The sequence below is a fragment of the Dermacentor silvarum genome, chromosome 7 (assembly GCF_013339745.2).
Source record: "Dermacentor silvarum isolate Dsil-2018 chromosome 7, BIME_Dsil_1.4, whole genome shotgun sequence".
Classification (NCBI taxonomy): Eukaryota; Metazoa; Arthropoda; class Arachnida; order Ixodida; family Ixodidae; genus Dermacentor; species Dermacentor silvarum.
The window spans coordinates 99,459,659-99,473,478 of NC_051160.1; the positions used below are offsets into that span (position 1 = coordinate 99,459,659).

Genomic DNA, 13,820 nt, shown 5'->3' on the forward strand with positions numbered 1-13,820 from the left:
CCGTGCGTTCGCTCCCCGTGATGATGATGATAAGTGGTTCTTGAAGGAAAGGGAAAGGTTGGCGCTATCTTATGCAGCCCTTGAGGGAGCACGGCTCAGCGCCAACGGGGAGGGGTAAGTGGGAGCGAAAGAAGGGATAGAGTGGAGTCGCCATGGCTGGGCGAAGCAAAACCGGCAGGCATAGGCGGCACGTATCAGGCCGAGATGGAAGGCCTTGGTGTGCTGCAGAGTCTGCAGGGGTGTTGTGCCAGGCCGGTCAGGCCCGGGGTGGGGTGGGAGGCCGTGAGGCCTTCCCGCTTGTAGAAATGTCCTTAGAGGCGTGCGGAGAGCCCTGACGAGTCAAGGAACTCCACGACGCCTCGAAGTGCAGAAAGGTGGTGTCGGCCGGGGAAGAGGAGATCTTCCTCCTTGCCAGAGGGGAGGCCCAGGCGGCGGAACTCCTGCAGGAGTGGGCCCCGCTGCTGGAGGTACGCCGGGCATTCGCTCCCCGTGAAAGCACGCGTATCTCGCTCTCGCGTGCTTTCACTCGCACATAAGTCGCGTTTGCTCTCCGCCGTGCGTTCGCTCCCCGTGACAGCCCGCGTCCCTCGCCCTCGCGCGCTTTCACTAGCACATACAGCATACAGCCAATGAGAGTTTTTCTATTTCCATACGCGACGATAGAAAAATGAGCCCTTAACAGCTTCGCTGCAAAAATTACCTTGTTACGACCCAATGGAATGCTAGACAGGCGAGCGCATCATATGGCTTATAGCAGAGTACCACATGTATGCCTTTTGCTGCAAAATGCTGATTCCTGCCTTTTATGTGCTCGCAGTCGATGTCCCATCTATTTTCAGGCAAGCGCATCCTGAGCTGCAGCATATGTAGCTCGCTCGTGAAAGGTGTGCTCACCGACATCCGGCGTGGCCTGTCCGGTGAGGTGGTCATCCACGACCTGAGGCGCACATGCAAACTGTTTCGGCTCGCTGGCTCAAGGCGCGTCTGCGACGGCCTCGCTAGTACCTTTAAGGTAAACCCCACACTCGTTCCTTTCAGACATTGGGCCGCGCCCAAATTAGCATACACCTAAACATAATTGCCTAGATGGCTTTGTAATCTTTTGTGATGCAAAACAACCACAAACAAGAAACTGAGAAGTGCGAGCGCATATAATAGCAGTGCTAGGACGACGACCCATATGTAATGCCCGTGTCACACGGCCCACTTGGAAGGCCTTCCAGTCTTCGAAACGCCTCAACTCTATCAACTCAAAGGATTTGTGGCTGCTACACGGCACGGTTTGCAGGCCGTTGCATGGTTCATGCATTTCTCCCAATAATTGTGTGGCGCTGGGGATCTTTAATTTTGTTTTCATGTCACCAAAAATAAACAATACCAAATGTACTTAAAAATTATTGCAGTTTTGTTGAAATATTTCAAAAAATTGTTTTTATATCTTTTTCATATATGTTTAGTTCATAAGTTGCTGAGAGCGAAACTGTGGCAAAACTGCGCCACTTGATGTGGCTTCCGTTGCTCAAAGGCCATCGGGGTTTCGATAGAGTTGTAGAGCGCTCCGTTGACTCGACAGACTATTGACTCGGCGGCCTTCAAAACCGCCCTTATTGCATCTCGAACTTGACGTTTGAGCCCACAGACTATCGGTTGGAAGGCCTTCCAATCGCCCGTGTGACACGGGTATAAGTTATTTTCAGTGCATATACCCATAGGTTGATAGAATAAGTCGATACTCACTCAAATTCACTCGCCAAAATTTGGAGGACGCCTAAATTTCACCTTTAAGAGTGGAACGCGATAGCATTAAAAGATCCTTGACTCTTTCTCACGCTTCCCGGCAAATGCAGCTTATGTACCCTAGGGAGCCTACAAACAGCGTTGCATGTATGCTCCCTAATGTAACCGTAATGTTTACTGGGAAACGATGGCGGTGAACGCTATGCACGATGGCGCACTTTCTAGTAGAAACGTGGCCTCTTGCGTGGGCCGATCTTATTGTTTCGCACTTTTAATATATCAGTTTGAGAGGATTTAACATAAGAGGCGTGCGCTGTCGTTGTTTTGTCTCATCACATTTGTTTGTGGGCTGTAATTCTCAAAACTCCAAGGAACACCTTTGTAATGAATGTAAGACAAATTGTGAGCAGCATTAGTGGTAAAAGAAGTATTTAGTGTCTACAGAGGGCCAGCTTGGTCGTGGTTCGGAAGGATGTTTCGCCTAACGACGGTCGGCGCCGACACCGGATTTTTTTTCGACAGGGCACCCTTAACGCTGTGGCGTTACTATTCTAGGAATGTATGTGGTCATTCACATTCATGTGCACTCAAATTCATTGGCACTCACACGCGTTCATTCACAATTACTGACATCCATTCGCGTTCATACTAAAGTCCACTCCCGCTCACCATCACTCACTGACGCTCACTCCCAGCCATACTCACATGTGCTGAAAATCACCGTCGCCAATTTTTTTTGTACTCAGCATTTATTCCTCAAAGGTTTACCTGCACATGCTCCCGTTCATATTCGCGACCTCTCACAGCGTCCGTCACACAGTAGTTTTCAATTTCTCACCGACGAAAGCAGTTTAAAGCTAGCACAACACAATGCAATCGTTTGTGAATGTGGCGACCAGTGAGGTCACGACATTCTCACCAACGATAAAATGCTGTAAGCTGTTCTATGGTGCATCGTACAAACCACCGTGGTACCGACTATCATCACGACGAAGGTGGAATGAAGGGGACCGACAAAACCAAAGAGCTTACTATGATCTAGATGTTACATGCCCTCTGGAATGTGACATGCCTGTTTGCGCACTACAACACACTGTTCTCGCAGGTGCCGGGTGTAAACGAGCAGTGCAATTATTCATGTGTGCTGCCGCTTATACCGTCACAGCATAGATACGCAGAGGTTCACACCGCAATTGACGAGATGATCAACCTCCAATGCGGTAGTTCATGATAATGATAAGCAGGCTGCGCTGTCAATATTTAGGTGCCAGCAAAGGAGACTAAGTGCACCTTAAATTCGTAAGTAGCGCGTTTGAGAACACGGTAATCACTGGTCGCCAGTGGGCACGTCACGCACTTTTTTGAATATTTTCTAGGCTGTCAGTTGCGCGCAGACAAAATGTTTACATAAATTTAAAAAAAGTCACAGGCCTGCGTGGCACGCGCGGCGCAGTCACAGCGTAAGCTAGTGGAGCGGCTCAAGAGTATCTCCACTTTGGGAACCACGCACAACATAGTCTTCGCGGCAGTCTGTTCGCCTCGTTTTGACGAGAACAATCTGAACTGTCCGCCCGGCGTCGACGCCGAGCTGCGGCTTGTAACGTTCTCTGCACAGCAGGCTGCTGAGACCGATCAAGCCTTGCAACTAGAATATACATGTCGGGCGCTCCGCGTTTGCAGGCAGCTTACTAGATGGTGCCACCATACTGGTGGAGGCTCGGCAGCTCGGGAGCTCGTTGATTGCGCGCATCGTCTGAATCGCATATCGTCGTCTGCGCCTGCGGATGCTGCGTTTGCAGGCATCTTACTAAGATGGCACCACCATACTGGCGGAGGCTCCAGTCGTCTCACCCTGCGTTTTCATTAGGGTATTTTCCGCGGCCCGGTAGCAAGTACTTGCGTGGCTCAGTGGTAGTGTATCCGGCTTCCAGGCAGCGGGCGAGGGTTCGATCCCGGCGGGAATCGGGTACTTTTTTCCCGTTTCCTGCGATAGCGGTTAAGCGCGGACGCCGGCGGCGGCATCATGGCGACCCGAAACGGCTATTGGAATGAGCCCATAACAGCTTACGCTGTAAAAGTAGGAAGTCGGAAGCTGGTAAAGCAGACATTTACTACATGGACTTTACAACCTCCACATAGAAATTCGTAACCAATGTTAATACTTGCGAAGTTGGGTAACAAATACTGACTCTAAAGTTTCAATTCAGCATATGCAAAAAATAATGTGACTTACTGCACACAATAGCCAACAACATTTATTTTGTCGTTTCCTCCTAAAATTCCTCGGCACATCGTTAAGATATATTCGCAGCAGCGGGACACCATAGCCACTGCGGTGTCGTGGAGGGTTCAAACAATTCAAACAATTAAAAAATCACTTTCTAAACCGACCAGGCCAAACGTATTATTTTACATGTGAAGGATTTGATAACTTAATATCAATCTTAACTCAGCTAAACTTTACGGCGTTAGTAGCATTTTCGATACCTTGAAGTGACAGTTGATTGGTTATTAGTTCGGCACATAAGTTGGTATAATCATTTTGTCTGTGAAAAAATATTGCTGATATTCTCTAATATACTTTGCAAGGGAAGGAGGAGAATAAAAGTTTAACGTCCGAAAAAGCGAAAATGTTCATTCTTCGCCCGACGTGGTTGACTCTCTCAGTCCAGAAAGCTGTTGGTTAATGCAGCGGCCCATGCCCGCTCAACAAGAGTTCGCTGGTTGTTCAGGCTCGATGCCGTTAACATTGCCTACCATTTTTCATCGATTGCTTGTAGCGATTCTGACGCTTCCATCTTGAGTTCTTTCTCGTGGTGTGGGCAGACCAAGACCATGTGTTGGAGGGTGTCCGGTACATCACAGAATTGGCATAGGTATGAGAATTGTGCTGGGTACATGCGATGTGGGGTAATTCTGTGGACATGTGTATTGTTTGTAGTCTGTGCAGAGCGGCGGCTTCTTCCTTGCCTAATGTTGGCTGGCATAGTGTATGATCTCTTCTTTCCAGTTGATGGAAATGACCTTCACCGTCGTCACTTTCCGGAGAGCGTGTGGCAGAAATTTCCGGTTTTTATGATCACGGGCGACAGCTTGTGCTGCTTCGTTTCCTTCCAGGAGTTCTTGGCCTGGGGTCCATGCGATGTAGTAGGCCTCGAGGAGTTGTTGCTGTCTTGTTATATTTTCTAGAATATTCAGTGCTGCGGCAGAGAAATGGCCTTTTTCTAGGTTTCTGCACGTTGTTTGTGAGTCGCTCAAGATGCTGACTCTGGTCTTGCATGGGGAGTTGCCGAAGACGATGGTCACTTGCTCCGCCGTTTCTAGATTTCTGGCCGGTATGGGCACCACGACTAGCTCATGCCCTTGGTTCTTGGTCGAGATAATTGCATATGCTCTTATACCCGGATGCGTTTCCGTATCTGTATATCTCGTCCTAGTCTACTTTGAGTATTTCTTGCTGATCGCGTGAATTCTTGCTTGTGTATGTCTTTGTGCTGTGCTGCATGCATGTTGCAAGGTATTGCAGCAACTGAGATAAGCACTCCGAGAAGTGGCTGTAATCGCACTTTCGTGTCTCATCCTGCTATGAAGTTTTCGCTGTATGCGAGTTTGCGACATACTGCTCTGCTGGTTTGAGGCAGCTTAAGGCGTTCCAGCTGGCTGGCGCTGTGCGCTTCACTCATTACTTCCCGGGTGTTATGGAGGCCAAGTTTCAGGAGTGCCATGGTTTAGGTCATACGTGGAAGTCCTAGTGCGCTCTAGATTGCTTTTCTGATGATAATATTTAGTTTTTCATTCCCAGCTTTATTGAGGCGTAGATAGAGGGTGTCATATGTGACCTGGTTTATGGATGGTTTCTAGCTCTTTGAGTCCTCTTATCTGGGTCATTATACGCCTAATGGTACTTTTGGATCTGGGGATACCGGGGGGAGGGGGGAAGGTGGAGGGGGTTTTTTCCGGGTGTAAAAACTTCAGAATAGGTATCTCTGCTCTTTGGACGGTGCACTGGAGAGCGCATTCTGCGAGGTGTTGTTCTATCTGGTCGATTGCCTCTTGGAGGGCTGTTTGCTGCTGAACGGTTGTGGATGCTTTTGTCCATAACATTATATCGTCGGCCTGTATTACATGGTTAAAGTCTTTGATGTCATCAAGTTGTTGCGGGAGCTTAATCACGGTGAAATTGAACAAGAAAGGTGAAATCACAGACTCATCTGGAGTGGCTTTGCTGGGAATTTCGAATTTGTCGATTTGGAGGTTGCCAATACCCAGCGTAGTCGTGCGGTTTTTGAGGATGTCTTGTACGTATTGGTGGGTCTAGATTCCGCAGATTGTGTCTTGGAGATTTTGGAGGATTGCTTCATGCTTCGAAATATGAAAGGCTCCTTTGACATCTATCGCTAAAGCAGAAAACTGTTTGCGGCGTTCTAAGTAGCCCAAGAAGTCCTCCTTGAGTTGTACGAGTATTGGAGATCACAAGGAGAGGCCTTCGTCCTGCAGTGGACATAACTATACGCTGATGATGATGATTATCTTCTGCTGAGAGGAGCTGTCGGAGTCCTGAGTCTTCTAGGCATGGAGTGAGGCGATCGTGGACCATGTGTTCAAAGAGCTTTCTGGCACAGGAAGTAAGGGAGATGGGCATTATGTTGCTGATTTGTAGTGGCTTGTTAGGTTTTTGTATCATATCTGATCATGAGAAAGAAATTTACAGAAGAATAAAATTGGGTTGGAGTGCATACGGCAGGCATTGCCAAATCCTGACTGGGAGCTTACCACTGTCGTTGAAAAGAAAAGTGTACAATCATTGCATTCTACCGGTGCTAACATACGGGGCAGAAACTTGGAGGTTAACAAAGAAGCTCGAGAACAAGTTAAGGACCGCACAAAGAGCAATGGAACGAAAGATCTTAGGAGTAACGTTAAGAGACAGGAAGAGAGCGGTGTGGATCAGAGAACAAACGGGGGTAGACAATATTCTAGTTGACATTAAGCGGAAGAAATGGAGCTGGGCAGGCCATGTAATGCGTAGGATGAATAACCGATGGACCATTAGGGTTACAGAATGGATACCAAGAGAAGGGAAGCGCAGTCGAGGACGGCAGAAAGTCAGGTGGGATGATGAGGTTAGGAAATTCGCAGGCGCAAGTTGGAATACGCTAGCGCAAGACAGGGGTAATTGGAGATCGCAGGGAGTTGACTTCTGCCCTCTTCTATACTTCCAGGAGCTCACCTTTTTCCCAGCAGTTATTCATCTGCTCGAGGAGTCAATTTATGGCCTTGTCTGGGTGGTTTCGCAGGAGACCTCCCAGACAAGGTTTGATTGCTTCGTCCTTTGCTGGCGATGTGTTTCGCGTCAAACTGGAAAGGGCAGCGTGGAGTTCAGAAAGATGAAAGGGCTGTCGAGGTTGGTGTTCGCCTTTGTGCGGTTGAAGATCGGTGGCCTTGGGGGGGGGGGGGTATCTTAGGCAATTAACAGCCGAGATGTTCTTAGTTGAGCGTCCGCTGTCGAAGACGGGGCCGTCACGCAGGAGCAGAGCCGGAGAGGTCACGTGACCCGCTTTCCGGGAGGAGAGGAGCCGATAAATCGGAGCGCGCGCCGGGGAATAAAAAGCAGGTGTTTGCGCCGCACGTTCTCGGTTCTCGGGACGCCGCTCGGGAGGAGGATACCCGCCGTGGTTGCTCAGTGGCTATGGGGCTGGGCTGCTGAGCACAAGGTCGCGGGATCGAATCCCGGCCACGGCGGCCGCATTTCGATGGGGGCGAAATGCGAAAACACCCCTGTACTTAGATTTAGGTGCACGTTAAAGAACCCCAGGTGGTCTAAATTTCCGGAGTCCCCCACTACGGCGTGCCTCATAATCAGATCGTGGTTTTGGCACGTAAAACTTCATAATTCATTCAATTCAATTCGAGAGGATGAGGAGACGCCTGTGAATCATAGTAGGTTCTTCTGCCGCGCGCTCTTCGCACGATGGACGCTGCTCGGCGCGAGCGGCAATACACAGAAACGTACGCTGCAACCGCAGAAACAGAACGACCACAGCTCCGCTGTTTCGGCAGCTTTCATGGCACTGGCTGCATTTTTTAACAGCGAATTGGTTTAAGCCAGCCGTAACCTGTGCGTGGGCCACGAAATTATCATCATCAGCATTTGCTCGAGCGTCGTCGTCTTCTTCCGCAGTTTAAGCCAGTCGTAGCCTGTGCGTGTGCCATGAAATTATCATCATCAGCATTGTATCGAGCGTCGTCTTCTTCCGCAGTTCAAGCCAGTCGTAATTTGCGCGTGCTACAAAATTATCATCATCAGTATTGGCTCAAACGTCGTCGGCTTCTTCCGCAGTTTAAGCTAGCCGTAATTTGTGCGTGTGCCACGAAATCATCACCACCAGCATTGGCTCGAGCGTCGTTGTCTTTTTCCGCACTTTGAAGGCCCATTCACACTTGCGACAAGGCGAGGTCGCGCGACCGATTGCGACTGGCGACCAAATGCTACTCAAGACGAACGATGTTCACACTACAAATGCGACCGGCGAGTCGCTAAACCGAAAGTCTCACGATATGCCGCTCACGTCTGCTTGAAAAGTCATCGCCGCGTCATATAAGCGTCAGCGTACACGAACGTCCTGCTCCTTCGCATCTGATTGTTTCAGCTATTATGCGATGACAGTCGCGCGACTGAAAAATGGAGCAGTGAGCGACTGGCCCGAAACGGTCGTATTTCGAGAAAAACGACCATTTCGGACTACTTGCGACTGGCCGCTTTGCGACTAACTTGGTCGCGCGACCTCGCCTAGTCGCAAGTGTGAATGGGCCCTAAGCACGAAACTGCCGCGCCGTAGCCATATGAACCAGGCGACGCTACACAAACATGGTTGCGCCGAGCTCGCGCCAGCTGCGCGCTAGTGCGTACGCGCCGTGACCTCATCCTGGCACGTCTGCGCTCGCCGCCCGAGAGAAATAAATAAATAAAACACAATTACTTTCTTCGCAAGGCAGGATTCGAACCAGGACACCCACGGTCCGAAGGCAAGTGTCATAGACACTGCGCTATACACCCACTTTTTTTTTCTTTTTTTGCATGAAAATATTAGTAGTTATATGCGAAAATTATATGTGTTACTTACAGGGTGTTTCAGCGAACACTTTCAAAATTTATTTAAGGTTGCCTGTGGCAGATAGTCCAATTCTAGTTAATGAGATGGTCTAATGAAATGCATAATCGACTAATTAACAAAAATCACTAATTAAGCTTTAGCTAATTACCTGATGGTCCATATTGCAATTAAAAAAATTGTAGCCGAGGAGTTCGCAAGGCGGATACACTTGTAGTTAATTCTCAGGATGACACCAGTTTCGAGATATTAATTCCCGAACTTTGTAGAGAAATGCATTGGCGTTCCAGTTAATTTTGGGCTTCAATGCATAAAGCGACGTTTTGTTAAGAAACTAACTGGAACTCCAATGCATTTCTCCAGAAATTTGGGGAATTAATATCTCGAAACTGGTGTCATCCCGAGAATTCGTTTCAAGTGTATCCGCCTTGCGAACTCCACGGCTACAATTTATAAATTGCAATATGGGCCATCAGGTAATTAGTTAAAAACTTAATTTGTGAATTTGGATTAATTAGTCGATGATGCATTTGAATTTTTTGTGCAAGTAATGTCCGCCTCTTCGAGTAGACCAGCTCATTAACTAGAATTGGGCTGTCTGCCACAGGCAAGCTTTAAGAATTTTTGAAAGTGTTGGCTGAAACACTCTGTACACACATGAAAAAGAACCCCTGGTCCGAAGGCGAGTGTCATAACCACTGCGCAATACACCCACGCTTGCCGAACGTGCATTTATGGGAACGATATGGTTGCATTGTACTGAAGATTGCAACATAACTTCCCCTGGGAGAAAGAGAAAATCAGACTGAGAGACAGAGAGAAAGAAACAGAAAGAAGGAGAGAGAGAGAGAGAGAGAGAGAGAAATGCAGAAAGAAAGGAAGAGAGAAAGAAAGAAAAAGAGCGAGAGAAAGAAAGAGATAACGTAATCAATCGGGCAGCTTCGCTGTGTCTTGAGCTTTGCGCGGCCTAGTGCAAGCTTTCGCCTTTTTTCATACTTGACATCTTCCGAAAATTCTTTTGATAGCAATTATATCGACACACCGGCCACATTTCTACCGTAATCTCCGTGAGGTTTCGTATATAAATTCCCGAACTTTGTGGAGATATGCATTGGCGTTCCAGTTACTTTTGTTCATCATTGCATAAAACTACGTTTTGTTATGAAAGTAACTGGAACGCTAATGCATTTCTGTGAACAGTTCGGAAATTAGTATCTCGAAACTGGTGTCCTCCTGAGAATTCGTTCCAAGAGGACCCCGCCTTGCGAACTTCACGGCTAGAATTTGTAAATTGCAATATGGGCCATAAGTTAATTAGTAAAAATTTTTATTAGTAAACTTATGTTAATTCGTCGATTATGCATTTAAAATTTTGTGCAAGTAATCTCCGCCTTTTCGAGTAGACCAGCTCATGAACTAGAATTGTGCCTTCTGCCACTGACATCCTTTAAATATTTTAGAAAGTGTTCGTTGAAACACCCTGCATCTACCGGTCATAGGCTCTGCCATCTACGTAATTACGCAACATAACAACAAACGCTACCTTAACATTCTTCTTGCAACAAATGTACGTGGATGAGAGCATATTTTTCTAATTAACCAAAATGTTTTCTTTGGTAATTTTTTTTCGCGTTTCTACGCCGACAGTTCAGCTCTTTCCCCGTTTTCGTACTTGGACATTCTCCCCTAAGCCACCCAGTTGTCGTCATCTTACGCCAAATAACCGTTTAAGAAGAACGTCCAGTCGCGCTAAACATTTACGCCATCTCAATGCCTATGTGAACTAAGGTTGGTGTTATAGCACTGTGTCCCGTTTTTCCGCCGCCTGTGCTCACCGTTCCAGGCCACGTTTTTCGCCGAAATTGACTGCGCGTTTCTTGTGCAGTTGCCCTTGCATGAACTATTTTTCCGTAGTAACATACATTTTAAATCCACATAATGGAAGACCTGTGTGTGACAACTTTCACTATTTCTATGGCATCCAGAGGCAACCGCTTCGGTGGTAACATTGTTTGGCTCAGAGATCAAAAAGTGAAAACTTTTTCGTGGACCTGCAAACGGCGTTTGAGGCGTTCTTTAATATTACTAAGCTTCATTGCTTGCCATTTCAATCTTGTAGAAATCGCACTGTGCTGATAATCTTTTACACCACGAAATTGCGATGACTCCTGACCACCGTCGCATTTTCTGGGCGCAGGATCAGTTCATTTACGCCATGAGGAAGACCCGGCTGAGCGCCGAACAGGTGTGCGGTTCGGTGTTGGGTGAAGATTGCGGTGGCCAGGCGACGTTCAAGTGGACCATCGCTCTGCCTGGAACCGAGAAGCCTGTCCCTGTGCCCCCCAGCCCGAAGGTATGGCCTACCGATGAGGTCGGAATGCTAAAACATTCATGTACTGCGCATTGAGCGCATGGTAAACCCAAGTGGTCAAAATTATTCCGGAGTTCAGCACCACGGCGTCTCCCATAACCCCATGTGCAGTTTAGGCATGATAAACCACACAATTTACCTACATATTTTAAGTTATCGCGCCCCTTTACCATATGCCACCGGTTTTCGTAGTTACCGCGGGCAATCACCTAGTCACCTGAAGTCTTTTCCCCACGGGGCATTCCTGCTTTTCCTTCTCATGAACGTCTTGCTTGTGTAGATGCATATTTTCGGACACGGATACATTGCTGCAGTGTCTTACTCCATTGCATGCAATGTAATTTACTGAAACGCTTACAAAATTACATATTTTACTTACAAAAAAAATGAGAGGACATGGTGACACAAATAATACATTTAATAAAAATTGGCGCTTATATCGGGTGTTTCAGCAAACACTTTCAAATTTTTTAAATGTTGCCTGTGGCATATAGCAAAATTTTAGTTGATGAGCTGTTCTACTCAAAGAGGCGAACATTACTTGCACAAAAAATTGAAATGCATATTGAACTAATTAACAATCATTCACTAATTCAGTTTTACTTATTACGGTATGCTTCAAATTGTAATTAAAAAATTCTATCTGTGAAGTTCGCGACGCGGATCCACTTGGAACGAATTCTGAGGATGACACCAGTTTCGAGATATTAATTCCCAAACTGCGAATAAAAGAGTTGACGTTCCAGTTGCTTTTGTGCTCGCCCACCACGGGCACCCTGCAGCTTTGAGTGATTAATAGCACTTAACCTATTCAATGGATTACGCAATAATCTGCAGTGCACGTTTATTTACACAGAGATTTTCTCCAATCCAGATTACGAGAACCTAATTCTGAAAATCCGTTTTCAATGAGCACAGACGTGTTTTTAACTTTAATTTTTGTCGGTAAAAGAAAATCTTAGATGTATATACATTTGAAAGGATACCATGACACAACACAGCAACGTAATTTGGTTATTACGCATGAAATGCTTTTAGGTCCCGTTGTCGGCGACCTTCAAGAGACCTTGAGCCAGAAGCCAGAGCCGTTATCCGGGCACTCAAGATGAGAAGGAAACGAGAACATGCGGGCACCGTTGGGAGAACAAAACGAGATTATCTGGGCAACCAGTAAAAACTTAAGAAAATGCAGTCTCTGACCCCCAACCCTTTCTACAGGACCACATTACATAACCTAATTACTGCCGTAACAAGTTACAAAAAAACATTGCTTCCGATTTCTTCGTAATGTTTGTTCACAATATCACTCAAGCTGTAACTTCTAGTAGGCTGAAGTTTAATTTGTAATTCCCACTAGCGACGTTCAAAAGGCAGATACAGAGCACCATTAACTTGATTATAATTTTTTGGGGGCTGAGTTAGAGTTCTCTGTGCTCTTTTCAATGCCAGCGGTCCGTGAGTTCCGCGGCCCAGGTTTTGCGCTGCCCCGAGAGATGGTGCCACGCTGAGTAACTAAGCTGGCAGTGTCCGGCACGCCACGGATGGTTGTTTGGCCAAGACCAAAATTGCAGACAAATATTAGACGTTTTATGCCCTATCCTATGTAATATACAACATACAAATGTGCGATCTAAATTATAGAAGGAGTGCGGAAAACCTATTGTGTTTTTGGCATCTCCAACTGTGCGTGCCCCTCGTGTGTCCAATCTTGATCTTTTATTGAATAAGCATTCTTCGCCGAGTACCCCGGCGAGTAACCGGGCCTGCCCCGTAACGCCTTGTAACTGGGAAATAAGTGCATAATTGGTCAAGTTAAGGTATTTAATAGTTATAATAACGTAACTATAGATAATCGGCTGCTTTAGAATTGATAAAAAATGGTCACAACAATCATCTGTAAGCATTCTTTGGCGAGTATATCGAAAAAAAAAACCAGATCTTTCCCGTAATGCCTTGTAACTTGGAAATAAATGCGTAATTGGCCAAGTTAAGCAATTTGATTTTTATGAAATTGTAAGTGTAGGTGATCGGTAGCTGTAGAATCGATAAAAAGACTTCTCACGTCAATTCGTAAGCATTCTTTGGTGTGTACTCCAGAGAAACCGCGTCGTTCCCGTTACGCTTTGTAACTGGGAAATAAGTGCGTAATTGGCCATATTGAGGCATTTATTCGTCACGCGTATAATCGCGTAGCTGTAGAAGATTGGTAGCTTGCGAATCGATTAAAAACTGGTCAGGTCGTTGTCCCTTCGACGTAGTCATTTGATGCAATAAAAAAGTATAAAATAATAGTCGGCAGAAGGAACAAGAAGAACAGCCACGGTAACTAGGAGATAATCAACAACAAGAAAAAGGAGGTGTTAAGAAGCGGATCGGAAAGAACATTATAAGGCGATGCTCGATAAGCAAACCCGGCCATCTCGCCCCCCCCCCCCCATAGTCATTTTATTTAAAAAAAACATATTTTGAAATAATTGAAATTGAAGCAGGTTCCCAGCCTCCAGGGAAGAAATGCAGGTTGTCTGATTCAGAATACAATATTGTACTGAATGCAGAAAAATAAGATTATAATACCCGTAATGGTATGGAACTGAATTGTG

General features: G+C 46.5%; 1 protein-coding gene across 12 annotated transcripts in view; it reads left to right on the top strand.

Annotated features, from left to right (window-relative positions):
• LOC119459033 (sphingomyelin phosphodiesterase) overlaps positions 1-13,820 on the top strand; it is a 145,535-nt gene that overhangs the window by 12,576 nt on the left and 119,139 nt on the right. For 6 of the 12 annotated variants that reach the window (XM_049671072.1, XM_049671071.1, XM_049671070.1 and 3 more), the window contains exons 2-3: positions 818-1,012; positions 11,047-11,202. The exons of 2 other annotated variants lie outside the window; for them this stretch is intronic. In XM_049671072.1, the coding sequence (XP_049527029.1) occupies positions 818-1,012; positions 11,047-11,202 (351 nt within the window). The remainder of the gene's footprint in view (positions 1-817; positions 1,013-11,046; positions 11,203-13,820) is intronic. 4 more of the 12 variants (XM_049671066.1, XM_049671065.1, XM_049671075.1 and 1 more) reach the window with 4 other exon arrangements.